This window comes from Anser cygnoides, chromosome 2, assembly GCF_040182565.1.
Source record: "Anser cygnoides isolate HZ-2024a breed goose chromosome 2, Taihu_goose_T2T_genome, whole genome shotgun sequence".
Classification (NCBI taxonomy): domain Eukaryota; kingdom Metazoa; phylum Chordata; class Aves; order Anseriformes; family Anatidae; genus Anser; species Anser cygnoides.
In genome coordinates this window covers 24,426,914-24,449,695 of record NC_089874.1, presented here as the reverse complement: position 1 = coordinate 24,449,695, position 22,782 = coordinate 24,426,914, and the positions used below count along the sequence as shown (strand labels likewise).

Sequence of the window (22,782 nt, the reverse complement as noted above, 5' to 3'; positions counted from 1 at the left end):
AAGTACTTCATATGCTGATCATTTTCACTTTAGTTAATGATCAACTTCAATAAAACCACTGATTGGACTTTTTCTGTACATTCATCGTTACTGTGCATGCCTTGAATGTGTGCTCTTTTTGACTCTTACCTTCACATTTTCTGGATGAAGCCCTCCAGGGTGTTTGTCCATGTACTGACATAAATCAGTGTGCTAAAAGAAAGTCAGATGGAAAAATGTGTATTAATATCTGTAAGACTACAATAATAAATATCCTCCTACTTAAGAGTGGAAAGAACAAATGGAAAATAAGATTCCCCTCCTGCCCCTCCACTTACCTCTAGGCTCCTTTTTTTTTTCTTTAAACAATCTTAACTTGACTGATATGAATATTCACCAAATGCAAATTAAATTTATTTTTTTCCAATGTTCTGTATATAACAAATTAATTATTTGAATCTCAGTATCACTTTATAACTTGTAAGGACCATATCACCATCAATGCCATACAGGTAATATATGGGTGGAAGAGGAAGAAACTAAGGGAGAACCTCAAATGTTACTCACATTATTCACATTAAAATGTTGCCTTTTAAAATATGAGTTTATGGTGATTCTAAATTAAGATGGTTTAATGGTTTAGAAAATAAATGTCAAAGGCACTGCATATCAGGTTACTCAATGACACTTTTCAGCTCAAAAAGAAGCACACATTATGCACATGTACAGCTATTAATTACAGATACTTTAGCAAACAGCCTCACTGAAGACTCAAACATTTACGTTTTCACTTTATAGTTGCATACATTCCCTGCTAATATACCATAAAATCTTTTCAGAAAATAAGTAGACTTGCAATGCATAGGTTAATGTTATTCACTGTTATAATACTTATTACTTACTAATAAGCATTTATTATTTTTACTATGGAATCACTATTTTCTCTAAATTCTTCTCTCGTACTTCTTCACTTTCCTACGAGTCAGCAGCACACTGTCAGGGAAGTGGCATTTTGCTTCTCTGATTTGTTTGCACAACTCAGCTTCTGGAGTTATATTCAGAATAAACAAGGAAAAAATATGCACTGGATTAACCACCAAAAACTGAGACTGACTCTGCCTTCCACATCTGTTTTCAGAACACATCTGGCAAAAATCATCCTGCATTCCTTGAAAAGCTACTTGGCGATGCCTGCCTCACATACAAAACAGACCAACAAAATATCGGCAGTTTTCAAGGTGAGAGTTTTGGAGAAAATCTGCCTTTGGCATACCAAAGTGGTTTCTCTGTGCAGAATTTCTGAGTCCAAGAACCATTCCAGTGCTCTTTTGGAGACATATCATATGGTTACACAGGGAAGTTTACATCTGCTAAGATGCAAGATCAATGCTGACCCCAACTGTTGTGTATTATCTTCTACTCGTCTGAAGTCTTAAACTACGAAAACACACTGTAAATGTAGAATTAACATTGTAATGACATAAGGTGCACTAACTGACTACATCGTGCACTAGCACATTTTTTCAGAAGCTCTGACACGGCTTTAAGATAGCAAGTGTCTCCACTGCAGGACATTGCTTGGGTCCCAAAATGAACTGTGCGAATCTCACACTGAAACGGATATACTACATCAAGTACAGCAGAACAGAGCTTCTTCCTAAATACAAGCGACAGTAAGTAATACTTCAATTCGTAACTGCTGATATTAGTGAATGGAGTAATAAAGAAAGAAAAGGTCTGAATTTCTGCTTTAGAAGCTCAGGCTTGGAGATCAGGGCACCTCTGTACCATTCCTATCACATTCTCCCCAGCAATACACACTCACTGATTTGGGTTGGCTGAAGGAGGACCATCATTTCCCTGCAGGTCAGCATGACATAACCTGTTCAGTGGGAAACCTACTGCCTCCTTCACCTTCTCTTGATTTCTACAGTTTGCAACTAGTCGGCTGACAGAAACCAGACCAGAAGAAGACAAACCCAGTGCCACTTCTAAAGGTCCCATCTCTGAACTACCAGCATCTGCCCACTAGCTGTCCCTTCCTATTCACCAAAAGCCTTCTCAGACAACCATTTTCAGCCACATCATGAGTAACAGCAATAAAAGTGTCTTTTTATTTCTAGGAGACTTGTAATGACCTGTGAGGATAAAACCATTTTCTTCCCCTTATGTTACAGTTATCATTTGGATGGTTTTTCTCCATACATGAACATCAGTCATGATCATGTTTGTATCGTGTATCATTCACTACTTCTTCCTAAACCAAGGACCTGCTCAATTGGTAGCCTGCTATAACCTGCACCAGTAGTTCTCCCGCAAAAACTGATTGGCTGTATCTACCAAAAATTTCATGTAAGCACCAGCTCCTACAGAATCCTTGAAAACTAACAAAGCCAATTGTGCAGCAGTTGCAGCAGTCTTTTGGAATCTGTTTTTTTCTCCCTCACACAAGCTACATACGCAGAGAAGCCTCTACCAAATCTTCAGACAGACAGCAAACAGAAATACAAAGTGTTTTCTGTTTAATTTTTTCAAGAATTTCTCCTCCTAAAACTAAGCTAGAAAATTTTTCACAAAAGCAATTGAACACTATGGTATGAAATGGGAAAGCAGCTCATAAAATTATAGAACATTTTTCCTGACTTTAAAAAGATAAAAAAAAAAAAAAAAAAGGTAGAGGGAAAGCAAAAGCAGCATCAGCTGCTATTCTTTTCCCAAGGTAGGGGCTCAATGCACATTGAATTATGTATTAGTATAGCCAGGAAAGCTGACAGCGCTGCACAGACAAATATTTCTAAAACCTTTTTCCCTTTTGGCGGGCAAGTGTCCACTCCAGTGCTTGTGTGTTCAAATGACACTGAAGACAACGACATGAATGCAAGTTTCAGGAACGCATTAGAAAAGGAAACAGAGAAAACTGGACAAAAGTAGTCTTCTAACAATATTCCATGAATGTCTATGGTACCACATAGATGAATAAAGTATTTTCATTTCACACTATATTTCAGGGTAGAAGGCCCCATGTGGAACAGTAGCTGCAGACAGGGCAGGACACACCCTGACACCAGGGCTTTGCTGTGCTCAGCACCTTGGTCTAACAGAACACACACCCTGAAGGAAAACTCAAGATTCAATTACCTATCAGTCCTAACATAAAACTATGCTGAAACAAGGTAGCAAAACAAGAAACAAATGAACCAACACACCTTCTACAGTTCTTTTTCCACTGTCTCAGAGGTGAAGACACTTTACAGGGAAACAGGATACAGCAGAAGCGCAGTGCAGAGATTTCCAAGTAACTGCAAATACCTGTCTCACACATTGAGACATTGAGACACTTGATCCCAGGTGGACGTGGCTAGACCAATTCTGCTTCAAGCTAGCTTTTAACAACTCTATCAGCTGTACTGTTAATCCCCAACACAGATAAGTCACCACAAGTAATTCCACGCTGACAGATTATTTGATATTTTAGATAAATCCAGAATCACCTTCATTCCTGCTCTTAAAACTCTACTAATTTACCCAGGTATATGTATCAATAGTGTGTTAGCAGTCATCTGTTTATCACAGCTACACGAAAAAAATTAAATAGAGATAAATCAAGTTTCCACAGTGAAGAACTCAAAAGCTAGAAAACTCCATGATTAACGGTGTTTATCCAACCTTTTGTTTGTTTGCTCAATGAATGTACATTATGGTAACTTTACAAATGCCTGATGTGATCACATAACTTCTTTCCCCTTGCCAGATAAGACATACTCATTGAACAGAATAGGAGTACTTGATTACAGAACGGCTGTTCTGTTTTTGTGTTGTTGTTTTTCCTTTTTTCCCCTTTCCTTTCTCACACAGCTTGAAGTCTCTGGCTTATTTATTACTTTGAAAGCAGAAATATTAATCTCACAGGCTTTCCTGCTCTGTTTATTGCTATTCTATTCACATGCTTCACAAACATAAATGACTTCGAGAGCAATTCAGGGGAGCTGTGGCATTACTCCTTTTTATCAGGTAGGGAACTAAAGCAAAGGGAAAATAGTCCAAAGTAACACTGATTTGGGGAACTCAATATAAAGCACTTTGGTTTTGGCTTTTCTGAGTATTTGGCCTTCTGTGTTTTGACTGACATCAGTTACAGGTGTGAGGATAAAACACTTTTTAAGGGAGAAAGAATCTCAGGTGGGACAGCAGAAGTCAGTCATTTCTGAACTGTGATGCAGACGACTCGTGACAACACCATAAAACGGTGGTTATGATGACAATTTCCACTGTGACATCCACAAAAAATGAGAAAAGTGCAATAAACACCAGACCATGCCTTCACTACATAGTCCTCTGCAGATCTGCACAACAGGCTCTTCCACAAGGATGGTGAAAGGAGATTGCACATGCAACATTTACTTTGGCACCCACTAATTTTTAAGAACTTGACTTTGCCACATCACCAACACAACAACATTTTGTGCAAAATATGTTATGCTTCAAGTAAACAATTTGATCTCTACTCCCACTACCGCCTCCTCCTGAAGCAAATTCACTTGCTCTGTGGATGCAATCTACATTATTATAAGCTGTGAAAGTCGTCTTTGTGAGTTTTCAGACACAGGTCTTAAGTGCAAATGACAATTTTTCTGAGGCCTATCACTTGACCAAATTTGGGGAAATTTTCAAAATCATAGCTAAATGCCACCCACAGCACACATTTTATTACTTCAAAGAGTTGTATTTTGCTAAATCATACCAGAAGATCATTGCTCCAGGGATGTGACTTGAATTTGAGGTTCTGGAACATATAGCTCCATGTCCTTGAGAAGGCTCTGTCAAGCCTTTGTGCTGCCTTCTCTCAGCAAGATAAAACACAAACCCATCCCTCAGTGCCCATCTCAAGCAACTAGACCTCCACTAGGAAACCTCTGCAAGTGCCTTGACCCTCCCTGGATGGGCAGCGTGAGTTTTGGTTAGGACAGACACTGCACATGGCCTCCTAGGACAGGGAAGAGAAAACTCACACTAAGACAAGTTATTTTCACCCTTCTCCTGTTTCTAAACTGTATGTAGAAGCACATAAGAGAAGGCCTATTTTTGATCCACTCCAACTTGAGTAAGTTTCAAATATTTTCCTCCCTATGATGGAGACAAGTATCTCAAATCCTGTACATACAAGAAAAAAAAAAAAAGAAAAAGAAAAAAAAAAGGAATAAGTTGTCTAGTATAATTATATAGTCTGAAGAAAAAAAATAAAGCTATAAAGGGTCAATTAAAATCAAACTTGGGTCAAGGAATAAGAAAAAACCCACCATAGTACTATTAAAAAACAGAACATGTACATGTCCTCAGACTTTCTGTTAAGTTCATCGCTTCCCCAAACCACAAACTACCATAAGAATACCCCAAAAAGTTTACCTTATGAAATGTTTTTATTTTATTTATGAAATATTATTACCTTATGTTTACCTTATGAAATCTTGTCTTTGGGTTCACATGGAAAAATGAATTTGGGTTTTGCTTTAAATTTGTGGCAGTGTATAAGCGTATGAAGGTCATTTCTATTCAGTAAGACTGGTTTATGTCAGCAGACACATGCATGTGTGTTTGTGAGCATACTGCGTATAGTCATCTGCTGACAGGAAAAGAAACCAGGCTGATATTTATACAGCTGAACCGAGGTTTACATACATTGCATTCTACTTCTGGAAGAAAGAGAGTATGCAAACAGGAAAAAAGAATGAGACAAATGTTGACAATACCGACTCCTCCCTCCTCCCCTTGAAGAAAGAATTTGAATTATGAATAGATGAGTAAACCACAAGCTATGAATGTCCTCAGATATGCTCTCTACTTGAACGTCAAATATTTTGTTCAACTATCTTGTTCAGAAATCAGAGACTCTGCTAGCCAACATAAAATATTTTCAGACAAAGGGCAAGACGTCTCCTTTTAAAGGCACGGCCAGTGACATGAAATAAGCTCTACTTCGCCAGCCCGTTTCCATAATAATGTGACCATCATTCTCTTCTAATTAAATTAGCCATTTCTACTTCCCATGCAATACATTCCCTTTCCCTCCTCATCCTCGGTGATGATAAATCTACATGTGACTTCGCTGTCCCATAATTCCGCCTAATTGGTTTCAGCTGTCATTTTTGAAGCTGAAATGCATGGAGAGCCCGGGGCTTGTGAACGGAACAGGAAGCATTTCCAACCACATTCCCATCATGTAAAACCAGCAATGTGAAAGGACCCTGCCATTAAAACAAAAACTACACTATTTGGCTTCTGGCAATGACATCATGCAGCAGACAGATTGTATTGTTTCACTCAGGCAGCAAGACTGTTGCAAGCCATTCTTCCCTGTGAAAAGGAGAGCACACATTATTTATGCCCTAGCAGTTTTACTGACTAAAATACTGTCCCTTTTGTCACCAACAAATTCTTAAACTGATAATACAATTTACCAATAAAAGCACAGGCAGTGGTAATATTTGAAGTGACAGGAGAACAAAGAGAAGTTAATTCTATTTAAATTGAATGTATCCTCTAGCGAAAGAAGTCTGCAGATTACTGCACAACAGTTCAATGCTTTTGGTGTTTTCAGAAGTGTCACCGACTTTCATTTTCAAGCATTTCTATGACATTCTACAATTCATTTTTTTCCCCATCTGAGAACACAAAGTGTTAGCCTTGCTAACAAAAAACACCCTACAAGCCATCTCTGAGCAACTTTCAGAAAATCAGCAGAAGGCAACAGCAGCAGCTGGGCTGAGCAGCAGGGGAAAGATATATACTAGGGATTCAAGGAAAAAAAAAAGACACCTTTAATGAAAACAATTTCACTAACAGATGTTTCTGGTGACTTGGATCTCTCACACACTGTCAACAAGACAAATACACTTCAAAACACATGAACAATACTATACAGAAAAGGAGGTCGTGAGATGGGGGAGTACATGATATATAATACAAACCCACCTGAAAATCCTGAGAGAAAAGGGAATGCACAGTTTTCTGATTTTGGGATGGTATTAGACAGCATATATTTACTGATACAAAGTCTCTGCACAAAGTTCTCTCATTGTACAGAGAACAACCTGGTCTGAGAGTCAGATAGTGTGCAAAGTGCACTGTGCTGGTGAGCAAACTGCAAGGTCTTCAGCAAAATCCAGTTTTCTATAGATGTATCTTTGTCCTCTTCCTTATTCTCTGGCCACCTTAATAATTGTATCAACTCTGCTTTCTACATAAAACATGTTAAAGGGACAGTAAACACTATTAATTGAGCATGACTACTTTAACAAAAAAAATCACATCTCAAAAACACATGGGAATTTGTTTAGTATGATCAAAATCTAGCAGCTTGTGTAAACCATGATGGACTTACAGTCCCCGAGGTAAACAGGTTCGGACAATTTTTATGGGATGAACAACCTGTAATGCATATACATACACATATCTATTTGTGCATTTTTTCTTTAATTTGCTAAATCATTAGGTTTTCACAAAACTGACCTATAACCCTTATAGCTACTAAATCCACATATACAAAAATAATAATAATAATAACAATAAATCACTTTGTAAGTTATATCAAGTTTCTGCTTAGAATATGGCAGGTACCCCTAAGCTGGTGGGGACAGAAGTCAATCCAGGATCACATAAGTCGACCACAAACACACAGCAGGGAGGCTGACAGGCCACACGCAGACACAACGTGTAAAGTATCTGTACTGTTATGGTCTCAATACTAGCCCTAGACAATATAGACTTCCCAGCACAAGCTAGGCTGTCTCAAGAGTCTTTTCTATTCTCATGTGCTGTGCTGCAAACTGCTATCTTCAGGGCAGGAAAAAAGCAGTCCAAACACTTTCATTAAACACTTCAGTATCTAAGGCAGACCTCTCTTTAAATTGGTTGAGTGTTTTATTTTCTGCCATGCCTCCTAGTCCAAACTGTCCATATATGACCACAGAAAAATTTAATAAAAATTTTATAGGAAAATTTGCAGTTCAGACCAAGGCAGGCAAGAGAAAAAATGATGTTTCCATGGATAATACCCTCTTTACTCACAGCAGTAAAACAAGAAGAAACAATTAGGCCTGTTTTTACTTTCAGTTGTTGACTCTGTTTATTACTCAAGCTTGATTCTTGATTCCCAGGAAATTATTTTATTATTATTTTGCCAGAATTGTTTACCCTAAGTTTCCATTTTTAAAATTTTCTTAGATGTATTTTCTATCAATAAGAATAAAAAAGTATGAAGATGTATACTGTTACCTCAGGAAGAAAAATCAATTTTTAAGATTTAGAGTTATGGTAATCGTCACTCTCCGAACAGACGGGTTTTTTTGTTGTTGTTGTTTTTTCTTCGCTTGTTTGTTTGCTTTTGTCGTCCCCCCCCCAACCCCCAGTCTGCACCAAGTGAATCAGAGCATCTCATTGTAAGAGAAGTTAAAGTGCAGTTACAACCCACATTATTAAAGAGACAGAGAAAAAAGTGTAATTAGATTGGACAGTCTCTAGTAGGAGCTGAGACACTGTCAGGTTTTACCTCAGAGGGAATTGGACAATGCCAGTTTATTACTGAAATTAAAAGATGAGGAATGTGTGGGATGCAGCCAAAATGTTACTTTTTGTAGAGCTGAGCAGAAATCTATAACATAGAAGTAACCAATTAACCAAAAATTCTAAAAATATGACTTTTTTCTTTTACTTTTGTTTAAACTATGGAAATAAACCAATATTCACCAAATATTTTTTCTTCAGTTTTTCTGAAGAAATGTATTTTTTCTTGGAAATGTACGCATTTACCTGAAAGACTATGAGTAGACATATTTAAGTGAAGAAAATAAAGAATACAAAAAGATACAAATTTAAAGCATCTCAAAAACAAAAAAAACAAACAAACAAAAAACAAATTGCCTCAATCAAAATCTACTCTCAATGACATCATTCTGCTGGTTATTTGTCTAAGATGTTCTTAAAGAATGATAGTAGTAGAGAAGCCATCACTACACAGTACTATCTTCAATGCTTTATTATACTTAACATTAAAGAGGTTAATAGTATAATCTCACTCTTCCTCACTGTAACTTCAGGTCCTTTTCTTTTTTAGAATGGCTCAGGTTAGAAGGGACCTTTTATTCTCTTTACTATTGACATGAAAATAAATAGGTCAATGTCTTTCTCTATGATCTATTTAACGGTGTGCAACCATCTCATTTTTTTTCTCCTCCCCATTATAAACAGCCCTACTTTGTCTGACTTTTCCTCAGAAGCCATTTATTCTGGATGGTTGCTCTTTCCTGTTATTTTTCCCCCTCAGCTTTCCAGTTGATTTATATTTTCCTTGTTTGTACAAATATACCATTTTAGCTGGTGGCCTTACCTGTGTTGAGTGGAGTATTAGCACCGGCATATGCATCTTGCTATATGTGCGTGTGGTTTTGATGGACTGTAATGATGCTCTAAATTTTCACCTCTAACTTAGAAAACACTAACGGATATGTCTCAGTACATAGAATATCGTACTTGTTTTCTAGTGTTTCATCTGCCTGCTCATCTTTGGATATTTTTTATGCTTTGACTTTGTTTTTGTTTTAATTATTATTCAAAAAAAAAAACCTCTACATTGAATACATTTATTAATACTTAATTAAAAGAAGAATAAATAATAGATATTAATTATTAAATGATGGAGAAAGCACAGTGCCAAACTAAACAATATTTGGTAAGGTTATGAGAAACATTAGTAAATTGTACAAACAATTGACACACAGCCTCCCACTCTGTTGGAGTGATAGTCTTGATTAATCTCATCTATTCGAAAGTATGTACTCATAAGTATGTACTTTTCATATGAAGTCCACACATACCTTGTGAGACCTTCAAAGTCAGGACGATGACGCAACTGAATTTGAAATTCTTCCTCCTCCCGCTAGGCCTCTGCAGATCTCTCACTAGGCCTTCTTCACCTAGCAGGAGCTGATGAGCTTTAAAAATACACTTTTTGATTCCTTCTTTCCTGCTGATTCCAGCATCTGGCACAGGCTTTACCTCTCACCAAAGCACCAAGCAATTTCCTTCTGAAATCCCTTCTGAATCCCTGCCTCCTGAAGCTGACTTTGCATCTCCACCCTATACTTGGACATTAGCAGCTCCCACCTCCAATCTGCTCATTAATACTTGAAAAATAAGGGTTTCCCAGGAGCAGTATTCCCTTAATGCCTGTTCTTAATAGTACAGGTTTTCCTTTCTCTCTGCTCCCTCTCAGCCTTTTTCCATTGTCTTTTTGACTGCAACTTTAGCAGGGCAACTTGTGGCAAACCCAAGGACACGAGGCAGGGGTTACAACAACGGGAGAATGGCTCCTTCTTTGGTCGAGGCACATGGAAACCACCTTTTTCATTGTTCCTGTGCCTGGGAGCCCTCAAAAACTACCTCCTTCCCAGCGGTAAACGAAGGAAGTGGACCGCAAGCAGGGTGTCCTCCCAGACACCCCTGGTTTGACAAGCACAGCAACAGGGAAGAAAATGGCCCTATCATTTCAGTCACACCAAAATAAGGTAACTCGGACAAAAGTAAAGCAGCTCTGGGACTCTACGGGTTTTCCATGCTTTCTCTTCCATTTTAAACAACAGTCTGTTTGTTTGTTTTCACATACCACCAATTCCATCCGACCTTTAGTTTCTATACATTTTCCCTAATAAAATAAACAGGAGACCAATAATACAGTTTGATCCAAATCATCATCAATGTTAAAACAATTTAAAATTTTCAATGAAAAAAAAAAGGTGATCCTTTTAGCTAATGAGTGCTGATCATTTTCTTGCACCGTACTTTTCTAATATGTCTCATGCTGAGCTCGAAATCACAGTTTTGGGATCTTCAGCTCTGCAACTCTTAATTCCACAAAATAATATATATCTGAATTTCCAATCAGCATGAAAATAAGAAACTTGCAGCTACTTTTTTTTTTTCCTTGGAGGAAATGGGATAAAAATGTAAGTAGTGCACTTTATTAAGCCAACTCATTGTATAACAAGTTATTTTAGTTGCTGTAATCGAGCAAGGAGAATTAGGTTTTCTTCTTTAATAAAAAGTAATTTTTAAGAGGGAAAAACATACACAAAGATTAAAATAGGCAAGGTAATTGAAAATGCTTGGTTTTAAATTATACTATTAGATTAGTCTGGTTTGTTTTTTGTTCTGCATTTTTATTTATTTTTTGGTACTGTTGAGGCAGAAATAATATTACTCATTACTCATACTTCCAATTATAAATGTGTCTGTTCTTGTTTCAAATCTAGTTCATAAATATTAAAAGCATCATGTAACGTATTGCTACACAAGCTCACTTTTGTATGCCAGGAATAGGACAAGTTACCAGTTCTTTTCTTGAAAATAATATACTTATGTAATTATACATAACACTAAAAACCTCATTATCATTCTAACAAGTCAGTTGTAATATGTATTGGTTAGGATTGCCGTTCAGGAATTGAGTGTTTACAAATACAATCGTCTTCCTTTTACACAATAATTAAAAAAATGAAGAAACAGATGATAGTGGCTAATGACAATTTTCAAAGAAACAGATGTGAACACATCTTTTTTAAAGATGACTGTTAAAATGTCTGAGACCTCACCTGTAAAATTCATAATTTCCTTTGACAAGGTTGGCACATCGGTACTACAGCTGGCATATCCACCAGATGACATACAGTAATGCCTAACCAGAGCTTGGAGAGGAGGGGAAATAAACTTACATGAACAGCCATAATCTTTCACAGCACTGTGAAGCTGAACTGATCTTTTTCATTTGAAAGCCATTACTGTCTCAGACACCATATGCAAAACTTGTCAAAATTTCATCTTTTGTTTTCAGGTCCTGTTTAGTGTATACTGGTACAATTAATTACACAAAAAAACATTTTCTCTAGCATTCATACATGAAAGACTATATCAATCTTTCAGGTTTTGAACAGCTCATCCTCACAACTCCTCAGGTAATAAGCAATGGCTCTCAGTCATCCAGTGACAAAATTAGAGTTCCATCTTCCTTTTCAGTACACTTGAATGACCAACAATACTCCCATATAGCTGACGTAAGAGTTACCAAAGCATACAAAAAAATATATGGTCCACTATATATACTAACCTATTTTCAATTAAGTTCTTTCATTCAAAAGGAGGAAGCCCCTTTTCTTTTCTTCCACAATAATGTATAGCTTTCCATTCAATACCAAAATGTTTACAATGTGGAATGAAATTCTCCTGCACTTCAACTGTCACACAGATTTTTAAAGATGGTCTTGTCTTGCTTTGGTTGACTACCAAGGTTAAAGTTAGAAAGTTCTGTCATGTTTACTTGTGTAACAGACTTCCATATTAAAAAAAAATAAAATCTAATTTGAGGTACCCAGAAAATTTCATTACTGCCATGTTTCCTTTCATAGGATATTCTGCTTGAAGCTTTTAACTTATTACTGTAATGCACTTTGCTATGAAAGGTGCTACATGAAATGAAATTTCATTCTACTCTTTCAGGGTCAATGCTGAAACTGAATACCTCTGATAACCTCCGAGGTGTCATCAGTATTAATTTCAATGAAATTGTCACCAAACTATCTACCCAAAGTTTCCATCTGCTGAGAACTCTTGGATAACTAACTGTTCATCCCTAATTTAATTACATCTCACTCAAAAGATTACAATTGAAATAGTCAATAGTAATTAATAGCAATAGTGTAACTGTTCCCTGATGTAACTTTATGAAGTAAACCAAATTCAAATCCTTTTAGGTTTGTTCAGCCTCAGTCCTTCAAAAATGCCTGCCACTATGTAATTTTAATTGCATGAACATTTCTATTGATTTTGGTAGAAATCACTCATATTATTGAGCTAAGGTGTACAGGTGTTTTAAAAGGCATTAAAGACATGGAGCTCTATAACATCAATTACATAACTAGATTGAATATTTAACTAGCCAAAATTCGTAGATTTGAATAGGCAACCTTATTTTTTGTCTCTTCATATAACACACAGAGCTTTCCAACCCCCCAAAAAAAAAGAACAAAAAAGATCATTGCGATCATGCAATTATAGAACTGTATGTGAACACATATTAGAACTGTATCGTGCACACAATTTAGAACATTCTCAAGCACGAAGCACTGTCAGAGAGCATTACCTATTTGATCGGCCCATAACTTTACATTACAGAACAATGTAAACAGACTTTTTTTAAGCTGCTCTGCCATCTCAAAGAATAGAGTAACCTACAATGTCATTAAGATATATTCCATAGGCTGGTTAGAGAGAACAAAACATCCTTCCCTTTCTTCCTGAACACTAATTTTCCAGACACTGCTCACCAACCAAAATAGCATAATAATAAAGTACTGCTTGAATCAGTTGCTAGAAACTGTTATTAAACAAGATCCTGCCACAGTTTAAATTTCTACCAAACTTGATGGGAATAAAAAGGTGCAGCACCAGAAGGGTTGATCCCAAAAGCACTATGTTTAAAAAACAAAGACCTAAGTGAGTTCAAAAGAAATAACTGCTGAAAGAGGTTCAGTGTGTGTCCACACTGATCAAAGATTGCAACATGACATAACGCATGGTTGGGAGTTAAACATTTATACACACTATTACTGCATGAAAAATTCAGGAATTTGGCATTATGATAACAGGCAAAAACATCTATTTTGAGGAGTAACAAGTTCCATATATCTCATTTCTCGATGACTTCTGATGAATGCAACTAATACAGTCAATGATAAAAAGAAATGCAAATTGTATTCATGTAAAGTTCTGCAAATAAGTCTACACTGACTGTTAAACAAAATTAAATATGAAAGCTTTTCCTATGCTAATTCAGTTTATAAATTAGAGGAAGAGGAATCACTTATTTTAAGAAAAAGAATTAGATTTGCATAATGTCCCTGTACCTGAGGTAAAACGTATGTAATGCATGCAACTGCTCTGCAGGCTCCTGTTGCTGAATACCCACATTATTAAAATGTAGTATTTCTACATAAGTAGACAGGCTGAATGGATTCTCCAGACAAGAAATTCTGTGCACTATCATGTAAAAATTTAGGCATGCTCTCAAGAAACACACTCAAAAAAAAAAAATTCCATCTGTCTGAAGTAGGGACATGCTAAGAGTAAATAGAATATTTCCTATTTTAAAAACCAAACTAGTAATTGCTGTACTTTATAAATGTGGAGCCTTACTGACTGCAACACAATAACAGATATTACACTGAAAAGCCAACCTTCTCTAAAGCCATTTGTTTCTTTTAAATTACATGTTCTTGGACCCATCTGTGAAAACTGGGAGGTTGATTGTGATACTATATTGCATAATTCCACAGATAAATGCTGAAGTACTTCTACATAAATACCATATGTTTGTCTTAGGAAAACTAAAAAGATTAATTAGGAGTTCAAGCCCAAGATTTTGCAAAGTAATATTCTGAACACAATTAGATCGTTATGCTGTATACTGTGTAAATTGAAGTTTTAATTAGTAGCTAAAATAATGAGTCACGGCAAAAAAAAAAAAATCCAAAATTCTGAATTGCGTGTCAGACTTTTTTTTTTTTACTTACATTGCTTATAAAGAGACACCATGCATAAGCCAGTCACAACAAAAGCCATTTAAATTTGTCACATGCTTCTGATAAAGGATCTACCTGTTAAGAATTTTAATTTTTTCTTCTTACCTACATTATCCTCACCTATTTTAAAATTGTCCATACTACATCTGTAAAGAAAATGTTCTAATAAAGAAACTACCTAGGAAGCAGAGTAATGAACCAACGTGAAGGTCCCTACAGAGCCCTAGCAGCCACTTCTCCAGCTCTGACTCTGGTGTAGTCCAGCCTGCCTTCTACTTTTAGCACACTCCATTATAAAGCATCATCTCACATAGCTTCCACTCTCCTAAAGAAAGTACAGGGTTGTTTTGGCCTGATCCATAGATCACTGATGGTAAAGTGAGCTTTTCCATAGAATTCAATGCAATCTGGAACATATACAGAACATTAGTTACTTTACTCACCACATATTCAAATACAAGTGTCAAGGTCTCCTTGGTGTGAATGATGTCATGAAGCAGCACAATGTTTGCATGTTTCAGTCCTTTCAAAAGAGAAGCTGTAAAGCAAAACATACATATTATCTTAAAAAGGATCAAAATGTTTTACTTTAATTGGCTTTTTTTTTTTTTTTTGGTGACTTGGATGATTATTTGACACCTGGGTTTCACAACCTGACAACCAAGAGTTGTATTTCATCTTCTACATATATGGGCTTCTATTCAGTGCATTTGAAAATCATGTGTTCCTATTCAGTGTTGTTTTCTCCATCTTGCTGGTTAAACGCAGCCTGCCCTAGAGGCAAAAATGAGCTGTGGCTACTGATGCCTTCCTTAGCGGCCCCCTCTAGGTGAATCAGTCATTAACTTCTGATCAACCAAACACCAAGTTTGCTTCTATACTCAAATATTATGCTTTTGTCTCAAATAAAAGTCACGTGTGTTTCTTTTTTCAAAACATCCTAACACAATAAAGCTGACTTCTAACCGAATTCTAAATCTATCCTATGAATGTCATTTTAAACAGTAATTTCCCTTTCTCATAAAACACAGTTTGATTGAATCACTTCTATTAGCTCACGAGAATAAATAAATGGTGTTTTCTCAGCATATATTTTTTCTTTAATAGCATCAGCTCATGTTTTCAACCTACTGACAAGTAAAGATTTACCTGGTGAATTTCTAGATGATCCCCTTCACTAAATTTCTCTTGCATCAGAATGCATATTTAATGTTAATACGATAATACTAATGTTCCACAGGTATGGAATATTTCAGCAATATATGCTGAAAAGCCATGTGCTGTTACAAACGTCATTCCCCCCACTGGTGCCTTGTCGCCTCGCGCATACATCTGAGCAGGACTATCAGTCACAACAGCAAAGTAAATAATAGATACAAAGACATGCAAATGAGTGGCATATTTCAGAAGTGAATAACATGGAACTTTCTTCTGTCACCCTTCTTCTTTTGTCAAAGAAAATAATGAATACCAAATGGCACCCCCAACCTCTAAGACAGCGTGTCTCTCTCCACTAATGTCCAAAATGGAAGTTAAGGAGCTTCCACAACACAATTACCCTTTGCTATTCTATTGAAGGTGCTCCATCAGACTGAGGTAACCCCAGGTGTCATCTAGCTTTGAATTAGGGTAAGTACATATCATATCTCATAATGTTCTTTAAGAGATCTGACAAGCTGATACCACTTGAGGAAGCAACACAATGGCAACACAGATCTGATTTGATCAGTGTTTCTCTACAAGCAAAAATCCAAAGGGAGTTTACACTAGGCAGAAAGTAGATAGCAAAGGGCAAAGGGAAAGAGAAAAAAAAAAAAAAAAAAGGCACATAGCAGATTCAAAGCAATATCCTGATCACAGATTTCCAAACCTGCAAGTGAACTCCATGACCAGAAATGAGGCAACTTTTCAGCCTGGCTGAAGATGTGAGCAGAAATGCTTCAAATGAGCTTGCTTTGGGCTGCACTCCACAGCTCAGCACAAAGGAATCTTTCCTGTGCTCTGAATATGTTGCTACTGAGCTGTAAATTTCCTATTGCAATTATTATTGTCATTTTTAAACACTTGATCAGTACATCCTTAGTCATTATTAGCATTCCATAAATACAGTGGAAGCTCTCCCCAACCCCCAAGAAAAAGACATGCAATTTTCACATGATCCTCACATTAGGATTTGGAGATTTTTTTGGAGCAAAAGCTCAGAGAGATTTGAATTTTTTTTTAAATGACAACTGTGAAAAAATGCTACTGAAAGAGGTATGGATACAGATAATTAGAGCAATTATTCCAAAAGAAACCCTCTATCAGAAACGAAGACTTTTAATCAGGGGGAACCCTGAGCAGAGTTCACTTACAGTAACTGAGCCTTTACCAATTCTTTCTTCGAATCTTGTTGTCAAATGACCCTATGTGCAGATAGACTGCTATATACAAAGCTGTGTCCTAGCAGAGCCTGTTAAACCATACCATAATAATATTTATGACCTCCATCAGCTTTTCCTGCTCAGTCCATCACCTCAGGCCTCTAATTCCTCTAGCCGGCCATCACTATGTTACTAAGATCTGTATATGGGTCATTAAAGCTTAAACAGTACATTGAAAGCAGCCTACCCTAAGGCCTTTGCAAATATTCTTTCCTATTCAGCCCCCTCCCCCTATTTTGCCTCTTATTTATCTTCTCTAATAACCAATTGTCTCCTTTTATAGCCTCAGTATTCAATATCTATACCACAAGAACTACCAAACATCACCTGCAGGTTGAGATTTCTGACTTCTCCCTTAGTCCAAGCAACATACAGTAAATAATACAATATAGAAAGCAAAATCTTGTTAATTGCACTAATTTTACAATGTGACAGCAACAGCAATTTCACTGTAAATTTCCATTATGACAAGTCGGGTGTAACTGGTGGCAGTAACAGAATTATCCCCATGTGCACATCTATCAGCATTACTACTGGTACGATCAGCTGTCTTTGTGAAAATGCTGACTTGTTGCTTAAAAAAGGAAAAAAGAAATAAAGAATAAAATAAATAAATCCATCTGAAATAAGAAAGCTGTTTCTTTTTCCATGGAATACTTTAAAAACAAAATGGAATATCAACTGAAGATTCCTTGGTGGTTTTTTCAGAAACATCCTATTTCAGAACAAATGTCTAATACAATACTTGATTGGGCAACTTTTTGCTGGAAGGGGATAGAACTTCGGATAAACTCCACTAATTCAAAGACAAAACCCAGAAAGTCACATTGAAGAGAATGAAACACAGTCCAGGGAATCTATCGGCATCACTCTGAGACAAATCTGACTTCAACTTTGAAGCTACCAGTGCAGCTGCCGCTGGAGCTGCATGAGAAGTCAGCTGCTGCTGTGCCTGACGTTACTCCTGGAACAAAACATTCTCCCACAGACTGCCAGCTCAATCCAGTGGTTATCACCCACAGAATTTCACACAAAGATGTTTACTTTTAAGATAGAAAGAGTAAAACACTGGTGGAGAAGCATTACAAATCACAAATGTTGGAACAATATACTAGTATTCTCTGTATCCTTAGCTCATATTCTTAAAAACAGAATTATATAATGCTACTTCAATACTGCTGGCATTCGTTTTCTACCCTCTGTATTAAATGTAAGATAAACAGATGGCAACATTTTTAATTCATTTCCCCGAAGAGTTTTGAGGAAGCACAGTAGCACATGATGCTAAAATGCTTTTTTAAAACACTTTGGACAAAACATTGTATGCGTTTGAATGGACAGGTCACACATTTTTGTATATTCTCTTACAGCAAATTCAGGCAATAAAGAACAGGACAGCGTAATTAGCGACATACTTCAATAATTAATGACATCCAAGATGATCGTTTCTGAAACTTGTACAGAAGTTCATGACCTGAGCTGCTAAAAGTACCAACACTCAGCACTTCTTCATCAAGGGCTAATAACCGTATTTGCATACCTAAAGGAAACACATTGTATTTGCCTGAATAACCATCACTGATTTATCCTCCAACAAGGGGATGCTCTCATCTATTATGAACTCCTGGCACGCTGCCTTATTGCCTGTGTTGGTCAAGGAGCTTTTTGCTGTTCCCAGATGATCTGGTTCCTAAAGTATGCTCCCTCCACGAGCAAGCCAATCCAGATGGACAGCAGCCAACTGTTACCCAAAACCTGAGTAGCATCAGTAAATCAGTGCTTTGCTCCCTGCAGGGGTTAGAGCATCAGCTCAAGCCTGGCACTCCATTAACAAAACTTTGCAGCATTTAGATTAGTCCTGACTTACCTCTAGGAGGTTTGGAGAGCAGGCAAGGATCAGAACAGCTCTCTTTGAAAAATGCTACTCCAGCATGCCCATAATGTAACATTTCAAAGCTGTATGCCAAAATCAACAGAAGTAGCTATTACTAACAACTTCCAAGCCTCATGCAAGAAGAACATTTCACCAGTGACACTAACAAAGATTGTACTTTCAGACATGGGGAGTACAGAGAGCTAGAACGTTAATTATGGTATTTGGATCATCCTAGCACAATTAATTCATTCTTGCAATTCCTGGCTATCATTTTGTTCTCACTGTGAAAAATCACAAGTCTCCACTGTAACCCTAGATAAAAGAATCTCTCAATATTTCCACATCGTCTGGTATTTCAGTGGCCTTAAAACTTTTCTCAGCAGTAAGAGAAGAGCTCAACTCTCATGTTGCTCATATTTACCTTCATGTACAAATACTGCTGATATTCTTTCAGATTACCTATTATATTGAGACGCTGTGATACACTATTCTTCCAAAAAGGATAACCATGAAAATGCCAGTTTTGCTCACTATATAGTAGTTGTGGTGTCCTATGGGGCAACCATGCAGCAGTGCTCACCATCTTGGCCAACTCCCATGCTACTTCTCACACACACTGCTCACCCTTTCTCACTAGCCTCATTATTACTCCAGGGGGACATTTCTCATTAGGAGAGTTTCACTCTTGAAGACAGCACATCATGGCAGTTTGCACCTATCTAGTACTGTTTACATAACATGGCATCTTTGCTGCCCTGTTTAATTTCTGAGGCACCATATCATGCAGGTTCTAGTCAATAATACAAATTTGTGAGAGCAAGTAATTTGTTGTGTTTCAGAGCCAAACAAGATAGCTGCAAAATTCTGTGGCTTGTCACATTCTGCAGACACAACGGTGCTCTCTGACAGAGTGCCAACTTCTTCTCAAAAACAGTTGGGTTCAGTCTCTAAATTCTGAGCTCTCCTGGAAAGACATTTTTAGTGAGAAAACATTTGTAGCTTTTTGCTCATCAAGTCTTCAGAACAAATATACCCAAATGTGCCTTACTGCACAAACTATAGAAGTTTGCTTCCCTTCCCAGTAACTTATGTTTCCATCTACACATCTTTTACAGCTTTTTTTTTTTTTTTTTAATTTGGCCTAAAAGCACAATGTCACTTATGCTTCTTACCCACTTCCCATACAAAGGGACATTTTGTGTGCAAAAAGTTACTTTAAATTATAGCACAAGGACAGGAATTCGTCAGTCTTTGCTGGTTTTGCACTAATAAATGTGCTGAAATTTCCTCCTCAGAAATGCAATTGCCAAAACTACGCTTTGCCATTTTCCAGTTCACCCATCTGAAATAATTTACTAAGAACAAATAGATGTATTTTCCTACAACCGTGATATGACAAAATTCAATTCAGTGAAACTGTACATCCCAGCTAAGACCACAATGACCACAGACTACCCATCTGCTCACCACAGGATACATTCTGCAAAGCGATCATTAGTTGTAATCCCAAGTAATTGATTTGAGAGCTGCACACCAATAAATGCACAGAATTTTAGACAGCTTCCACATGAGCACAATGCAATAAAGATATACAGATCACAGTTCTACTTTGAAAGATTTCTAGGAAGAAATTTCTTAACAAATTTCAAAAGAACCTGTGAGCTACAGGAAGAGCAAGAAAATAAGCAACAGATTTTTCCAACTGGTTATGATGTAGGCTTCGGTGAATTACCTTCTTTATAGCCAATTCCAACCTCATGACAGTCTCTGCCAGATTTAACAAATGTCCCTTATTCCTTTCTTCTAGTTTTCATTAAGTTAAAAAAAAAATAAAGACAGTTTGGTCTACTTGGATCACATTAGCTGCATCTACCTCCTCAGGCTGAAATTCAGTCTGACACATGAGTGGGCTGAACTTTTATCCTAGTACATTTTATTTGTGAAATTTCAACTTGCTGCTCCTACTTGAAAGTGCAGTATATTATTTAAACAAGAAATACAGAAAAAGAGCATGTATAACAACAGAGGCACCTTTAGAGGTTCTTCTCACTACAGCTGTAGTCCCCTAAGCAAACGGCAAGTCACAAATGTGATGAAGCCTCTTTGCCTATTGACCTGTAATGATGTGTTGGAAAGGCTGATCAAACAAGCTCAGAAAAGCACGACAAAATATTATTCTAACAGATACACAGTAGACTGCTGCCATATGAAATGAATGTCTCTGTCATTATTTTCTAGATACAAATTTATGCATTGTATATTGTTCCCGATGTTCTTTAAACACAAGTGCAGATGGAGGTTAAAAATAATGAGACATTATCCTATTAAAGCCAGACTACGGAAAAAGACTGTAATATGCTACTCCTATCTTGGCGGAGCCAGTCATATCTTGCCTTTGCTGTCCATTTCAGTATTCAAGAGGAGGAAACTGTGTAAACCAAAAATATGTCAGTGTATACAGAAAACAACGCCACAATGTAGGCAAGCATGGGAGAGCAAGCGTCTATTGCCTTTTTATACACACATACCATGACTGCTCTAGAAGCACAACCTACTAATAAAACCATCACTGTTTTATTATAAGCTATTGTTATTAGCCTTGGTATTTTGCTGAATTTCAGACAGATTTCATACAAAAATCAATACTTCAGTATAACTTCTTTGGAAGTTTTCAATGTAAACAGTTCCCTGGGGGGGGGCGAACCTCTAATGGAGTCAATACTTGAAAATTGGAAATACTTTGGCTTTTAAAAGAGAAATACACATTTTGGCATCTCCATGAAAACACTCTAAAATTGGTCTAGTTAATAAGCTTTTGAAATCTACTCCTTGGGTCAGACTGACCTTAGGTACTTCCTCTGTACGCTGTGCAGCTGACAGCATTCAACTATGCAATGGCCTGATTTGAACACACATGAAGATGTTAAGAGCAAGACTGTGGGAGGAGAAGTGAGATTTTGGAAAAGACCCTTGATTGTTCAGGGAGAGAAGACAGGCTACCTGGACTCAGAGATGGACTGTGAATGACAGGGAGTGATACTGGGACACACAACCAGGAGACCCACAGTACCTCAGCAATGACACTGGAGCTGAGAACCAGCAGAGTGAAAGGAACAAGGAAGACAGAAAGGGGAGGCTGCTCGAAGGGTTATAATCCACAGTGGAAGCTAGGACTGCAGTGTACAGAGAAACAAAAGCCAGAGGAAAACTGAACAGCCTGTGCAGGCAAATGAAAGGGAGAGTGCATACACAGGTCTAAAAAGTTACAGAGCATAGAGCATGGGATGGACGAGCATTGATGCTTAGGGGCAAGTAAACAAGACTGTGCAGACACTAACACATATTCTCCACTTAAGCCCATATCAGAACTCAAGATTCCCATAGATCACCAACCTGCAGTTTTCAGCAGGAATCAATGAAAACACCTGACAGCTTTCTTCATTTCCATCTAATTTCAGGCAACAGATAGCATCAACCTATCACAGCTACCAGCTGTTGTTTCAGTTCAAACAGGACACGTCTGTACAAGATCTATAGCTTTCAAAAATGCTATATGAAATGGGAGTATAGACACAACATCACAAAATGGAACGTGGATTTCCACTTGCTTTTTCAAATGGTTAGAAAATTACATAAACAGAAATCTGAATTAAAATAAGCCATGCCAAGCTGAGAAAAAATACGTATATTGTGGCTTCTGCATACTGGCTACTATGAGATAAGCTAGAGTAGGAGCTTTCAGCAGACAGCTGCTTCATTAACTGTCTTGTATTTATCTTGCACTTTGATAACTTTAAGTTCACAGTCTAATTTATCCTGCAGTGACTGATTTGTGGGCTTGTACAGAATCACAGAATGGTTGGAGGTTGGAAGAGACCTT

The 22,782-nt window shown here is 37.2% G+C and overlaps 1 protein-coding gene across 4 annotated transcripts in view; it reads right to left on the bottom strand.

Annotated features, from left to right (window-relative positions):
• The window catches only part of CDK14 (cyclin dependent kinase 14), a 328,969-nt gene that overhangs the window by 176,880 nt on the left and 129,307 nt on the right, over positions 1–22,782 (bottom strand). For all 4 annotated transcript variants that reach the window (XM_066991698.1, XM_066991699.1, XM_013187015.3 and 1 more), the window contains 2 exons: positions 15,047–15,141; positions 130–192 (listed from right to left, as the gene is read on the bottom strand). In XM_066991698.1, coding sequence (XP_066847799.1) covers positions 130–192; positions 15,047–15,141 — 158 coding nt within the window. The remainder of the gene's footprint in view (positions 1–129; positions 193–15,046; positions 15,142–22,782) is intronic.